Source organism: Misgurnus anguillicaudatus, chromosome 9 (assembly GCF_027580225.2).
Source record: "Misgurnus anguillicaudatus chromosome 9, ASM2758022v2, whole genome shotgun sequence".
Classification (NCBI taxonomy): Eukaryota; Metazoa; Chordata; class Actinopteri; order Cypriniformes; family Cobitidae; genus Misgurnus; species Misgurnus anguillicaudatus.
In genome coordinates this window covers 20,496,120-20,512,304 of record NC_073345.2, presented here as the reverse complement: position 1 = coordinate 20,512,304, position 16,185 = coordinate 20,496,120, and the positions used below count along the sequence as shown (strand labels likewise).

At 37.9% G+C, this 16,185-nt stretch overlaps 1 protein-coding gene across 2 annotated transcripts; it reads left to right on the top strand.

Annotated features, from left to right (window-relative positions):
- Window positions 1–11,240: 11,240 nt before the first annotated feature.
- Window positions 11,241–16,178, top strand: bud13 (BUD13 homolog). 2 transcript variants are annotated; one of them, XM_055180874.2, is made up of 11 exons: window positions 11,241–11,423; window positions 11,684–11,777; window positions 12,201–12,285; window positions 12,417–12,465; window positions 12,549–12,901; window positions 13,007–13,296; window positions 13,375–13,483; window positions 13,570–13,708; window positions 14,097–14,287; window positions 15,423–15,504; window positions 15,853–16,178. In XM_055180874.2, the coding sequence occupies exons 1-11, from the start codon at window positions 11,281–11,283 to the stop codon at window positions 15,944–15,946; spliced, it is 1,629 nt and encodes a 542-aa protein (XP_055036849.2). In that variant the 5' UTR covers window positions 11,241–11,280; the 3' UTR covers window positions 15,947–16,178. The 2 variants fall into 2 exon arrangements, with proteins under 2 accessions (XP_055036849.2, XP_055036850.2); XM_055180875.2 differs by having other exon boundaries at window positions 11,401–11,519.
- The last annotated feature ends 7 nt before the right edge of the window (window positions 16,179–16,185 follow it).

The window sequence follows — 16,185 nt, the reverse complement described above, 5'->3', positions numbered from 1 at the left end:
AGGAGAAAAGAGGGGATTTGAGTTTGAGGGTTACTCGATTAGGGTTTGGTGGGCTTTTTTAATGTGGAACCGGTTTGTCCTGATATAGCTTTGGAAAGCATCAGAGGACCATCTCCCAAGGGCTTGGATCTGCTGTTGGGAGAGGCCTTTTTGGGCTGCTGAAGTTGCTGCCCCGATGCGGAATGAGTGACTTGAAAAATTCTTTGCTGGAATGCCTGACTGTTGGAGAACAGATTTGAGGTGTTTCTGGAACCAAAAACGTGTCACGGGTTTTTTGGATTCATCTTAAAATAGGGGTTCCAGGGGAGATTTAGCCTGGGAACTTCTCCATTGTAGATAGGCCAGAATTGACTGGTATGGTTGGATTTGCGAAGCGAGATTAAAAACGTAGATGAAATGACCTTTTTTGGTTTGATCCGTTTTACTTTGTTTAATCAGATATGAAATAGTTTCGCCGTCTAGTACTGATAAGTCTGAGATGGTTGGGTGGATTTTTTGGGTCGAATTTAGAAGTAATGGCGAGTTCCGAGCATCTAAGAAAACCAAAAAAGGCTAGGATAAACATAGCATCGAGTGTGCAAGTGGAACCAATGGGCTGGTAGCCTGTGCGGAGGGTTTGAATACATTTGGTGAGAATGTCTAGCATTATAGGTTGTCTGGCGTCAAGGCGGGTGGGCTGGGATTTTTGAATCCCTTTAATTAGGAGAGAGTTTTGGGAATTGATTATCTCCGTGGAAGGAGCGCCGTACATCAATTTATGGAAAAACTGGATGCCGCTCAAATAACCTTTAATGGACCCGACTTGTAGGCCCTTAATGATGTTAAGGTAGGAGATAAAAGAGGTGATTGAAAGGAGAGAAAAATCAGGGAAAGGCAGGTTATAAGAGGCATGGAATGTTTTAAAGCATCTCCAAGCGGTAAGGTAGGATTGAAGGGTCCTGGGAGATACCGCTTGGAGGATAGTGTCGAGTGATGCGTCAAACAGTGGTTTTAACGGGTGGGTTACGGGAATATTAGTTCTGAATAGCGAAGAGCTGGAGTTGGGAATTGTTCCGCCTCTGGAGCCAGCATCCTGAATTTCTGAGAGGATCTGAGCTCTGATGGATTGGGAAACTGGTGGAGGTTCCATGGTGACTGCGTTGGATGGAACAGGCGTTGGAGTGGCTGAAAAACAAAGAGGATATGGTGATTTATTTTGTATAGTAGAACCGGGAAGGGTATGATCCGGGGCTGTGAATGACATTGGTGCCCTTGTGATTGGAAGACCTGTTGGAAATTGAAAAGGAAAGTTAGTATGAGGATGTGAGGGATGATAGAAATTGCTGTGTGCTTGGGCTGCAAGCGGAGGCAGGGCTGCGCTCGTTTGAGTTGTTGCACCTGCGGGCCATTGGAAGTGGGCGGGGTTGTAACCTGTTGGGTAGAACTGATGACCCTGTTGTATCTGTGGTGCTAGCAGCGATAGCTTCGCGCTAGTGTTTGCCACTGGAGCTGGAGGCCACTGAAAAAGAAAAGGGTTATGAACAACTAGAGAATAAAACTGTGCGGCTGTGGGGAGGCTTCTGGGCCCGTCTGCATACAGTGCTGCTGTAGCGTAGGCAGAGGTGGAGGGCTGAGCCTCGTCGGCCGGAGATAATGGACCTGCCATGGTGAAATCTGGAGCTTTGCCCAGGCTAGCTGAGGGCCTGTTGCTGCGGCGACTTGACAGCTGGAGCGAGCTGCGTCCTGAGCGTGAAGACATCGATGGTGACTGGGCAGGCGATTTTTGAGCCCTGCAGGCTTTGCTCTTCTTTTGAGTCGACTTGGGAGTCGACTGAAGGGAGACATACAGAGAGTACAGCTCTGCTTTATTCATCTTCCTCGGAGCTTGAAGGTCTGAGTTACTCAGTGCTTTCCTCAGTCCGGCTAAAGGTCCATTTCCCAATAGGAGGGATCGTCGGGACGGCCGAGCGGTAGGAGGAAGCTGGAGAAGGATGTGGGTGTCTAGCCGGGGGCGGTGAAGAATGGTTTCGGCGTTTTGTTGAGCGCCGGGCTGATCGGGCCGGTGTGCGGCAGAGGGGAGAAGCCGGGGGCTCGAGTGCGACGTCCGGTGTAGGAGGGATGACCGTGGGCTCGGTGGGGTGTGGAGATGCATCCCTGGAGGTATCCGTGTCTTCGTTGAAAGAGGAGCTTGATTGAGACATAATGCTGCAAACTGACAACAACTATGCTGCGAACTGACAACATAGTGAGGTAAGACTGCTGAGTCTATTTGTACCCTCTTAGGTTGATTGCTGAGTGCTTCCACCTGTGTTTGATTATCTGAGAATGCTTTCACCTGTGTTTGATTATCTGAGAATGCTTTCACCTGTGTTTGATTATCAGAGAGTGCTTTCACCTGTGTTTGATTATCTGAACATGCTCCTCCCGAACCTTGTTAATAAAACATCATTTAAGTGATTTTGTGCATAAAACAAGCAAAAAAATCTGCCAATGGGGTAAGCAAAAAAATCTTGAACATTTTTCTTAAACACTAAATTAAAGAAAAATTCAAGAAAAATTAGCTTAGCCCATTGGCAGATTTTTTTGCTTGTTTTATGCACAAAATCACTTAAATTTAATATTTTTGGCCTTAAAACTAGATTTATTTTCTTGGGTCGTTTTGGTCATCATGAAAAAGCATCTTGATTTAAGAAATTTTAGATATTTTTACTGAAAACAAGACAAAAATACTAAGAATTTTTTTCTTGAAAATCATTTTTTGCAGTGTGGTAATTATCTTTAACACTAGAACGAACAAGGCGTCATTTTGACCGTTTTGAAATTTGCATTTAATTTTTTGCAATGCATAAGTTTAAATGTTCCGGTTAAAATGACTGCTGGTGGCCGTTCTAGTGTTAAAAGTGAATGATAAGGGAACTCAATTTTCTCCCCATGTTAGGTCAAGAAAGCACTGGAAAAAATAACAATACACAGTTTTAGTTAAACGTTCAACACTGACTTTCTTACTTAGCATTTTTGTCTTGTTTTCAGTAGAAATATCTAAAAACCAGTGGTGTAGTCTACGTGATACGCAGGTATACGCCGTATACCCACTAGAAATTGTCAAGGATTTCCGTATACCCACTAAAAATAGCTTGAGGATGCGTAACAGCATGGTTTTCTGACATTTCAAACTTTTAGTCATAATTCAGATGTAAAGCACTGACCAGTAGGATGCTACACTTGCTATTTTAGCGGCTTGAACTGCATATATATATATATATATTAGGCTATATATTTGGTGTGTTTGAATTCCTGCCGAACTGCGCGATCCGATTCGCGTATGAAATCAAATTACCATAGCGGCGCGAAACTGGGGAGCAGACTGGTGTGGCACCAGAAGAACCCACAGGCGAGTGACAGCAAAGTACCGCGAGAGCGATTGCATTTATCACATGAAGAAATCTGCTTTGAATCGCTCTCGCGGTACTTTGACATCACCAAAGGGTCTGCTTAGCGCCAAATGAAGTCGAACCTGCAGTGTAGCTGCTCACGCGACACTGTACAAACAATCCATGTGAAGTGAACGAGCTGCTGCAATATAAAATCCGGAGAGTTAACAACGCACATGTGAGTAAACAACATTTAAAACATCAGTCCAGTTTATTAGTTTATCTGGAGGTAAGGCTCCAAATGCAAAAAAATAAGCCCGTAATTATATCCTGATGGTTTTAGCTTTCAGCATGTTTGCTTGTGCTTCATACTGTTAAACTTTCCTTCTCTGTGTTAATTTATATATCTACGTTCAAGATGTATATGATCTTAAACGTCTGTGAGGAAATTCATGTCTGCGTTGATGTTCAGTTCAGACTTGCAAATTAAAGATAATTTTCTTCACTTTGGTTTGGGTGTCTAATATTAGGCTACATGATGGTCTTGTAATTATTATTAAGTAAAAGCCTATTTTCATATTTAGACACTGCTTGTATTATATGCATAAAATAAGCTTTTATTTTAATGACTATGCAAATTAGAGTTAATTCATGGTCATCTTAAATGTGTATTCTATTAATTAAAAACATTTACACCATTAAATTACACATGGTAATGTTATCAATAGTTGTCAGATAATAGCTATTGAAAGAGTGGATATTTTTTTCTCCTTCAATGCATGTGTTAGCCACGGATTGGAGATTGTAAACAGTTTATTTAATTTTAATTAACAGTTGAGTAACTTTTGGCCCTGAGCTAGATGTTGATTAACACTAAACCAGTCTAAAAATCCATCCAGTTTCCTCAGCTGTAAACCCATTGACTGTTAAACTCTTTTTTTCTTATAATAAACTGACATGTTGATAACACATTCAGTTTATGTGTTTATGAGTACACTTTCAGAATGCTCTCGATTACATGAAGATTCATACTGTATGCATCTGTAAGTGTGGTGGTGCTTATGGGGTGTCACTCTGGGACGAGTGAGCATAAGGGTGAGAGGGAAAAATCACAGTATACTCACTACAAAAATCTAGACTACACCACTGCTAAAAACTCTTAAATTAAAATGCTTTTTCTTGATGAGCAAAATGACCTAAGTAAATCAGTCTAGTTTGAAGACAAATTAATATACAATTTAAGTGAAATTGTCCTTAAAACAAGCAAAATGATCTGTCAATGGGGTGAGAAAAAAATTGTAAAATAAGATTTCTTTTTTCTTAAACACTTAATTCAAGTAAAATTTTCTCACCCCATTGGTAGTTATAATACCATAAAAGTGCATGATTTTATGTAAATTAATATGAAAAAAGTCTCAGCTGTGTTGGGGGCCCTGTCAAGATTCTTTTCATGGGGCTCAAAATCCTTAGCAGCGCCCCTGCGGCCGAGCATGCCATCGGCAGACTGACGAAAGCCTGTTCTCAGTATACTTGCTGCAGCCTGCCTAGATGTGCCATGGTACATCCTGTAAACCTGACCTCTAGTTGGTTTTATGGAACTCTGGAGACATAGAGGAGCACCTGGACCCAATTCAACTTCACACCACATGTCTATACCTGAAAAGAATACAAAAAATCTCAGTGCCCTTAAAACACTGACATATGCTTAAAGATAAGCTTAAACATATAAATAATAGGGAAATTTCATTAAAAAAAACACAATTGTACAGAATTTCATGTGCATAATGTTATGGAATTGTTTAATCCAAATAAATATATAAATTATTTTAACTGGTTAATAGTTAATAGTAGTTGTGTCAGGTATAGTAGATGGTTACCTCTGATATTTCTCCAGCAGCTGCTGTTTATGAACCTCTTGAAATCAGGTTTATAAGCAGTGTGATCAAGGTGTGTCCAAATGGGTAGGTGTTCAGTTATTTTATTTCCTGACCTGTTAAGGTCACCCTATGTCATTGTTTTACAATTTAACTCTAGAGTCTAGACAGTATAATATAATTGAGCAGTGAGTAGGTCAAAAAAATGATTCATTGGATAAACTCAATAAAATTGTGGGCAGGATTTCCATCCAATATGAATGTGTACCCCTAACTCATAAAAAATTGCTTTACACAATTAAAATAAATTGAGTTAGTCCAACTCAATTTAAATTAAATGGCAATACTCAATTAGTTGCCTCAACTCAATTTACTTTAGTCTGAATAACTCAATTTAGCGTAGTTTAAATAACTCAATGTAGTGTAGTCTGAATAACTCAATTCTGTTAATTTATATAAAACGTTTTTGTATCATACTAATTAGCATAAGCACATGTTAGCATGCTAATAATAATAACATATGATACTTTGGATGAGCATGTGAGAAGAGACTGATCTCCAAACAGGCATTAACACAGCTCATTGAGAGAAATACGTCACATCCACAACCTAACCACAAGCGACACTCTTCTGCACAATGGTAACCAAACAAAAAATATAACACAAACGCTTATAAATCAATAAGATAAACGGACATTAAACACTATTAAGTCTTTCTCTTTACCTAAAAATGCATAAAATAACACTTAATTTAACAAATTACTCTCCAAAAGCAGTTGCATGCAAAGCATGCTGGGAAATTATTTTTCCAGAACCCAAACTCAAACTAATTGTGCTAACGCAATTAAAAAGAAATCAATAAATTATAGTACATATTCATTTTGTGTTAGACTAATTAAATATATATACTTATTGCTCTTAATGAGGTATTTTACATTAATTGAACACAATTTTAATGTGTCATTTCTAAGAAGGGCTTGAATCATTTTTTTGAGTGTACCGACCGTACACTGCAGTGCCTAATTCCTTATATGAAAAACTTATAGGGGCAGTTTCCTGGACGGGGATTAAACTAGTCCTAGACTAAAATTAATGTAAGAGCTGTCCAAACTGAAAACAACTTGCACTGACATATCTTAAAATAAATCGGTGCCCTTTGTTTTGCCTTAAAATGCACAGAAGTAATGTTTTAGCATGTTTGTTAAAACTAGTTATATTTCATAATTAAACTAAGGCCTGGTCTTGGCTTAAGATAATCCCTGTCCGGGAAATCACCCCATAGTTTTTTTAAGGCCTTTTCACAAAATAATAATGTTACAAGGTATTTACTGTTTTTTCAGCTAAATTTGAACAATAAAACAACCCGTAGGTTCATGAAATCCCTCTCAGTTATTTTTTCCAAGATTTCAATGAGATTAAATGGATAGCAAAGGAAAAGTTTAGCTTAAGTCTCCTGTATCTCAGATACTTCTCCTAAGAAAAAGACCCAGATATCTCACAAATGTTTCCAGAAAAGAATCTCAACAATGGTTCAAATTGCCATGAGATGTGCCAATCAAAAGTATAATGTAATTAAAGATTTTAATATGAACTTAAACATTTACCATCAAATTTGCAGATTTCCATATTCATTTTACAGCTTCATATTTCAGCTTTACAGTTGTCTTATTTGTTTTTATTTGTGGTTCTCCTCAGCAACATTAGGAGATCTGAGATTAAGTTGATACTTAAATGAAACAAAAACTAATTGAATTAAATGTATGTATATTATCAGTATTGTGATGTCAAAATGAATGGTATTTAATTGGGATAAGCTTGATGTCACACATTACAATACATGGACTACACAACATCATTTGCAATGCTCTTTATATACACAACCCATTCCTCATTATAGACAAATGGCTCTGATTCATTCAAAATCTGGGAGGGGGCACCAGGCAGGCAATGTCATTCATATCATTACCCTATGATCTTTACATTGAAAGATGTTAGAAGACAATCTTCACTTTTCCAATATTAACACTTTGCTTCAAATCACACCGGGCAAGCACAAAATAATCTTTATTAACATTATCACTATATATTTTCTTCTTCCTTTTTTTAAATGTTTCATCAAATATTGCCTAGATTTGATTATCATCTCATTCTTCAAAACTTGTTAAAGGCGTGGTAAAATCCTGTTACTCATCTCTCAGGTTAAATAAAACAATCAGCAGAAAATGTCTGCCGCAGATTACTGTAAATTGTATCTTAATCAAACTTTACACAATAATAAAACAACCCGTGTAATAAAGTTATTCTAGAGAAGCTATAAAGAAAGATTCTAATCTTTTAAGCAGTTTTGAGTTCAAGGTACAATTGTTTTGATGTTGGTTAGTTGTCCAGTTACATACAGTTCACTACTATGTTCGATTCAAGAAACCTAATCAATCACAACTGTATATGGTATACAACTATATATAAGAGTATATGTATGCATATAAAAGGTATAAGTGTCAAGTCACATTGTATAGCTCAAAGCATGCAGCTTCACAAGAAACATTAAAGGGAACCCAAGTCATGTTTTTGAATGGTTGTGGATCATTTCCTCAGTTGCCGCTGAGACAGGAGAAATTCAGATTTTAATGTTGCACTTCCTTCTTTCAATGATATAAAAATCATCATTTTGCATCATTGAAAGCAGAAAGTCCAGTATCTTTGTTGAGGGGGTGAGACTAAATTTTTTCATAATCTTATGACTGGAAGTAATAAAGCAATAAGAGTAAATAAAAGTAATAAAGTAATAAAAGTAAAACAAAAGACGTTCACAAGACGCCAAATACAGACTCATAGTAACAATACATGTACCTTTACATTTTTTACAAATTTCTTTTACAAGACTTCTTTAAAAGAGTGATTTCTTTTAAGAAAACCTACGGAAGAGTATTAGGGCCACTGGTGAAAAAAATATTTGAATTCTGACTTTAATCTCAGAATTCTGACTTTAATCTCAGAATTCTGACTTTAAACTCAGAATTCTGACTTTAATCTCAGAATTCAGAATTCAGAGTTTAAAGTCAGAATTCTGAGATTAAAGTCAGAATTCTGAATTCTGAGATTAAAGTCAGAATTCTGAGATTAAAGTCAGAATTCTGAGTTTAAAGTCAGAATTCTGAGATTAAAGTCAGAATTCTGAGATTAAAGTCAGAATTCTGAGTTTAAAGTCAGAATTCTGAGATTAAAGTCAGAATTCTGAGTTTAAAGTCAGAATTCTGAGATTAAAGTCAGAATTCTGAGATTAAAGTCAGAATTCTGAGATTAAAGTCAGAATTCTGAGATTAAAGTCAGAATTCTGAATTCTGAGATTAAAGTCAGAATTCTGAATTCTGAGATTAAAGTCAGAATTCTGAGTTTAAAGTCAGAATTCTGAGTTTAAAGTTAGAATTCTGAGATTAAAGTCAGAATTCTGAGATTAAAGGCAGAATTCTGAGATTAAAGGCAGAATTCTGAGATTCAAGGCGGAATTCTGAGAATAAAGTCAGAATTCTGAGAATAAAGTCAGAATTCAAATATTTTTTTCACCAGTGGCAGTGGCCCTAATCCTCTTCCGTATTACGGTATTAATTTTAAATGACATAAAGACTCCTCACTGCTATTACAAAAAGATCATTCTTTCCCAATGTCCATAAATTTAGAAAGCAGCAAATTAGTTGGATATATTTTAGTTCTATTATCTTGTGTCTTTTGATTGTAAACAGTATTTGACTAGCCTGGTTAGCCAGACCCATTTTGCGGGCGCTAGGGTGCGTCTAGATTTCTAGTCTAGTATTTGACGTATTCAGTCTTCGATCCGCTTAAAGGACAAGTTCGGTATTTTTCACTTAAAGCCTTGTTTTCAGATTGTTTATGATGAAATAGAACGGTTTTGACTGAAATTTGGACATATGATGCTGGCCCGAGAATTTTCGGGTGATTATCAGCCCCCACCTCTACAATGTGTGTATAGGTGCACTGAAACAATGCTTTAAAAAAAATCCTTAAACTTTCGGGGCCCGAAAACTCTCAGGCCAGCATCATATCCAAATTTCAGTCAAAACCGATCTATTTCATCATAAACAATCTGAAAACAGGTCTTTAAGTGTAAAATACCGAACTTGTCCTTTAAAGCATGTATGTGTAAGTGCGCATGCGCGGCTGAGCGTGCATGTGTCTGCTGCAGCCAGTGTTGCCAGATTGGGCGGGTTCCCGCCCAATTGGGCGGTTTTGAATTTGATTGTGCGGGTAAAAATTGGCTTGGGCGGTTGTGCAAAAATTGTGCTGGTTTGGGATCAGTTGGGCGGGTTTGAAACGTGCATTTTATAGGCTAATTATTTAACAAAAAACCCAAATGTGCATGTATTTCATGACGTTACTAAACACACGCCCACTGCATGTGTTTGTGTTGATGCCACGCCGATGATGAGTCCGCGTTTAGCCAATCACAAGTGATAGCAGCCAGCCAGCTCTCTCAGCGGGAAATCAAGATGTTACAGATAGGAGTTGGAGAGTGACCCGGAGAGTGATAATGCCTTTTAAATCGGAAAATAGCACTGCAAATTCTGCAACACGGACTCCGGATTGCAACGTATACGTTGCTTGTCACACATCGGCCGTGTCTCAATGCGAATGCTGCAGCCTCCGGAGGTCGCATTTCTAGGCTCCATATACGTCATCGACTGTCTTGTTTTAGAATATTAACAGTTATAAAGTTGACTTTTATTCTTAGTTAATAGTAAATTGTTGTAATATGCTTATACCTTGCGAATGTAATGGTCAGTTAACTAAAATAAACCAGGCTTGATGACGTATGCACCCTGCATACGCGACCTCCGCGGGCTACAGCTGGAGTGAGAAACGGACATCAATTACACGTGTTTGAGCCGTGGATGAATTATCGGAGCATTTCAGGTGAACAGAACCAAATGTTCGGCTGTCATTTAGTCAATTGTGGAACCATGAACTTCAGCCAGACTGTACATAGTTCTGAAAAGTTCAGATGTTCACAGTGTTCTTCAGCTTCCTTGCAAGTTAACGCACAACCAACAGCCCATTATTATCGTTCTGCATTTACTGCTTAAGGTAAGCCTATTTACGATCTCTCTCTCACACACACCTATTTATCAAGAGTAAAATACATTATTAATAATAATATAAATAGATAAAAAACGTTGTTAACGAATTGGGTATTTGAATTATCATAAAACACTTAAATATACGCTGTAAAAGTGCATTGTGCGTGTGGGCAAGGGAGCATAATGTAGCTGTTGTGAACAAGTTATGTCATTTTGCTAGTGTGGTTCTGTTCTGGTGTCGCTAGCTATAGTATGTTGCATTAATTGTGTAAGTTAAAATAACTAAATGCTAATCAAATTAAACCAAAATGTTGATTTAAATATTTTGGGCGGTTTTTTGTGCGTTTGGGCGGGTTTTGGAACACTTTTGGGCTGGAAACCATCAACTCTATCTGGCAACACTGGCTGCAGCCAGAATCTATTGGACTTTTTCGTGTCATGTCTGTACGGTCTGCCCAGCGCCTCGTGAGGTTCTGCTGTGTTTTACTTCACACTGGTCTTTATTGGAGGATATAAACTATGAGGCGGGGTTCTTCAGATGAACTGAGGAGGGCAGCAATACACAATTGAAGTGTCTAAGCTGCAGCAAATTATACAAGAAAAATAAGAAGGTTCTGCTGTGTGCTTTTTGTCCTTTTTCTAAATTGATTCAAAAACAGAGGTCATATGATTTAACAGCTTTTTTTGTTTGTACACTCAGATATTGAGAGAACATGCATTAGCAGCAAGCTCCAGAAAGCTTGGTTTCTTTTTTGGGAATTTTGACTTGTGCAAATAAGTACATTTATCACATAATACTCTGAACATACATTTTTATTATATTGAGTGAAACCAAACAAAAAATTTTCCCACCGCAAAGCAAATTGAGGGTAAATATGGACAACAATAAATTGAGCCACTTTGCCCCAAAGTTGTGTGCTTTTTGTCCCTTTACGGCATCCATTGACATATTACGTAAACAAGATGGCGGCTCCCACAGGCGTTAGCAAAGGTGCTGCGCTCACCAAAGCAGATTACTTAAAACGATATTTATCAAACGATGAAAGCGGCAAGAAGTCCAAAGAGAAGAAGATTAAGAAGAAACGACCAAAACCCACAGGGAGAGGGTAAACTCATCAGTTACACGTAACAGAAATGCTAAACCCAATGAAAACCGTGCAGACTCCACGGCAACCATCGAATATAATGAATGTATCTATCTAGTAAGCTACTTAGGGCGTCAAAAATGCATTGTTCAAACGCATCTTAAAATGTTTCTTATTGTTTGTAGAGACCAAAAGTCTGTAACCAACTTCACTCTTGCTCTCAGCCCAGTGTAAATCATGTGACGTATAACCATTCATATTTTTCTAAATCAACGTTACAGGATGAAAATTGTGGACGATGACATTGACTGGAGACAACTGGCTGTTAACAACGAAGAGAATAACAAAGAGGAAGACGACGAGGAAGCGCCTGTGGTGTGTGAATGACTTTACTATAACTGTTCCTTACTTTACACTGGATAGCTCATTTTACTACCACACAAAGCGTGTGTACTGTGTATAATAATTATGTATATATAAATACACACACATACATGTAGAATTTTAAGAAAAAAATATATTCATATAATATTGATATTTATATATAATATAAATTATATATAAATATAAACATGTATATACACATGCAAATATTTCTTAATTAAATACATGCGTGTCTGTGTGTGCATTTATACATAGTTATTATACACAGTACACACACATATATTGTGTAAAGAAGGCTTTTGTTCTGCAAACGATTGGTCACGACTAATGGTGAGGCAGCACTATTTCTGTTAAAGACTGATATCATAAAATGTGTTTATTTTAGTTTATTAATGTTATACAAATTAAATTTAGATTGCAGAAGTGATAGACGAACGCCCAGATGAGATTAAGCAACTTGAAGTATTTCGAACAGGCAACAAGTGGAAAGTGATGGGTGGTAAGTCCTACGCACATTTTAATTCACTGTCCTGTAGCCTACTTTCTTGTTGTCCGAATTTTTCACACACACATATGCCTTTATATGTACAATTAGACAGAGTACTAAATGTTTTCATTCTCATATTGTAGCAACAGAGGAAGATCCCCAAGAAACTGAGGACTCAAAACTAGATAGAAGGTAAATATTTTTGCATTCTTCTAATTTACACTTTTTTAATAATTTAATGATTACTATAGTGTTATGTTTGTTCATTTATTTAGCCCAGATGCTGACAGAGGTAGAATACGACACGACTCAGAAACTTCTCCTGTACAGAGGACACGCCATGATTCGCCTGAGCATTCACCCAAGAGGCTTCGCCATGACTCACCGGATCTCTCACCTCAGAGAAGCGGTCGCCACGACTCACCAGATCCCTCACCTAAAAGAAGACGTCAAAACGATTCACCGGATCTTTCACCAAAAAGACAAGGTCGCCACGACTCGCCAGATCTCTCGCCTAAGAGAGACCGAACAAAGAACAAAAACAGACGACCCGACTCCTCATCGCCTTCCCCTCCAAGAAAGAGCAACAAGGGCTCCCCTTCCAGAATTCAGAGGCAGCACAATAAAGGTATGAAAATGCATCCATCAAGTGCATATATATTTCAATCTATCCTGTATATCCTATTCAATTCCCTGTTGGTGAGCACAAGACTTTAAACATTTTCTGTTTCAGACTCCCCACGTAGAGAAAGGACAAAAGCTGTCACTGCAGGTGATCTTTCACCTCCCAGGAGACGAGCCCGAACAGGCAAAGGCTCAGACTCGGACCAGTCACCTCCACGCAGGCGTCCCCATCGGAGACAGGATGCAGGCTCTGATCTCTCTCCACCTAGAAAGAGAGGCCAGATTGGTAGAAATTCAGATTCGGATCTCTCCCCTCCCAGGAAGAAGCCACAGGGAGGCCGTGGATCTGATTCAGACCTGTCTCCACCACGAAGGACACGCTCACCTGATAGACAGACAGTAAGTTCAGAGATCTTTCATATGCAGTACAATACCAGATATGCAAGCAAAGATCTAACTTTACATCTTTGCTTTCAGGGCCCTCGAATGTTATCTGGTGGCGCTGCTGGGCTAGTCTCTGTAGATATCCTCAGGAAAGAGCAGGAAGACATTCGCAGAAGGGAAAAACGCAACCAGCCTCTAGAAGGTCTTAAGAATAGGCATTCGTAATTTTGTGGACAAGAAAGTAACGTTTATGTTGGCTTTTAACATATTTGATGCTGTTGTTTTCAGAGGAATCCAGAAATGCACAGACCACCTTCAGAGATAAGGCAGGTAAGGTACGTGACCTGGAGTCGGAGAGAGCCGAGAAAAGAAGAAAAGCTGGAGAGAAGGCGGAGAAGGATGAGAAATATGCACAGTGGGGAAAAGGGTGAGTGCTATTTTATAATCGACTGTGTTTGGGTTTAGACACATCAACATCACTACATAAATACGAGTACACTTAAAACCAAAAATGTTGTAATCATTTACTCACCTATGTTGTTCCATATTAACTTTCTTTTATCTGCTGAAGACTAAAGAGGAAAGCTTACACGTCTGAACTGAATTTAACATAAAATGGATGTCAGTTGGGATCAAGTATTGAAACATTATTAATTATGATATTATTTAAAGTAATTTTTTTGTCCCAAAATGAGTTTGGAACAGCTTAAGGGTGTGTAAATGATTACAGAATTTTTATTTTGGGGGATAAATAAGTCTGAATTGTTAATAGATTTGCCATTTTAATAGTTTTTTTTATTGCAACCTGCTTGCAGGCTTGCACAGGGTGAAATGCAGCAGCAGAATTTGGCAGAAGCCATTCGGGAGGCTGAGAAGCCGCTAGCACGACACATTGATGATGAAGACCTGGATCGCATGCTGAGGGAGCAGGAAAGGGATGGAGACCCTATGGCTGCCATGCTTCGCAAAAAGAAAGAGAAAACTGCCAAATTAAAGGGAATAAAAGGTGACATTTAGCTAATAATCGTATCTGTTATTTTCATTATGTATTTTAATGTGGATTAACCTAGTCAAGAACCACCCACGTTAAGACAAAATGAGATCATCCGACTGGCAATGCAATATGTATTATTACAGTTAGTAGTGTTTAAAGGGAACATTTCACAATACTTTTTAAGATTTAGAATAAATCTTTTGTGTCCCCAGTGTGCATATCAGAAGTTTTAGCTCAAAATACCATATAGATTATTTATTATAGCATGTTACAATTGCAACAATGTAGGTGCAAGCATAAATGTGCCGTTTTTGGGTGTGTCCTTTTAAATGCAAATGAGCTAAGATCTGTACTAAATTGCAGTGCTGTGGTTGGATAGTTCAGATTAAGGGGCGGTATTATCCCCTTTTGACATCACAAGGAGAGACAAATTTTAATGGCCTATTTTTTCACATGCTTGCAGAGAATGGTTTAACTGGGTTGTTCTTTATCACGTTTTTTAGGTTGATAGAAGCACTGGGGACCCATTTATAGCACTTAAAGCAACAATAAAGAGTTTTTTTACCTTAAAATAACGTTTCCAAAAAAGTTTCAGTGGTTCATCCACTCGAAACAGCGTGAACGGCACTTTCACATTCGCTTTGCAGGCCTCTATCGGCCAAAACCGCACTAAAGAAGTTTCCAACTGTCGGGTCACGGTCCTGTAGTTCCAGTGAAAACTACAAAAACTTGCTTTACGGCAGACCTACAATCCAATCAGAGCCAGCCAGCTATGCTGCAGTATTTACGACAGTGGTAATGGACAATTCCGCTTCTAACCTGTAGGGGGAGCAAAAACTCTTTAGTGTTGCTTTAAACATGGAAAAGTCAGATTTTCATGATATGTCCCCTTTAAATGTTTGCATACTGTTTTTCTGAAATAGTCTTTATGGACAAGAAAAACTATTTTAAGCATGTATAGTTTAAGCACTTCACATTTACCTTTTAAAAAGCACTGATGGATATACAAACAACATTTTAAATAAGTGGAATGTAGTTTTTGTTTATTTGCTGCTTAGTGCAACTACCTTTGCAGATGTTGGCAAATAAAAAAATTTTTTTTGTTAAAAACAGAGTACTAAAGTTGTTCTTTAATGTTTTTCATCAGCAAAACCTGTTTACAAGGGACCCCTCCCACCTCCAAATCGCTTTAACATTATGCCCGGGTATCGCTGGGATGGAGTGGATAGGTAAGAGATTTGAATTGATCAACAACAATTTACAATTAAAGATATAGTTTTTTCTTATGTTTAACACAAAATAAGATTTTGATAAATGATGGTAAGCACACAGTTACCGGTTGCATATGAGATCCATAGTTTTTAAAAGTCAATAAATACCATCAACGGTGTGATTACTGTCATTTATCAAAATAACTTTGTATTCAACTGAAGAAAGAAACTTCTACAGGTTTAGAACAACATGAGGAAGAGTAAATAATTATGAAAAATGTCCTACCCTTTTTGTGTTTGCCTACATTTCAAAAGCAAATGCTTGAAATTATTCCATTTCAAAACATTTCTCCTATCAACCTTCAGGTCCAACGGTTTCGAACAAAAACGCTTCTCCAGGATCGCTGATAAGAAAGCTGTACAAGAAATGGCATACAAGTGGAGTGTGGAGGACATGTAAATGTACATGAAGATCCAGAACTATGTAGATATTGTTGATGTAAAAACTGTCCACTGATGGCATGTCTGCCATAAGTATTGTTTGAACTACACTTGAACACAGCGAATAGTGGAGCTTCTTTTACGTGAAATTGTAAATCAGGATCATACAGAAAGATGTTGTGTTTGCGGTTCAATGATAAGAAACATGCTTTGCTTGTTTGAACTTATTAAATGTTACTTTTTTATACAAAGCTATTT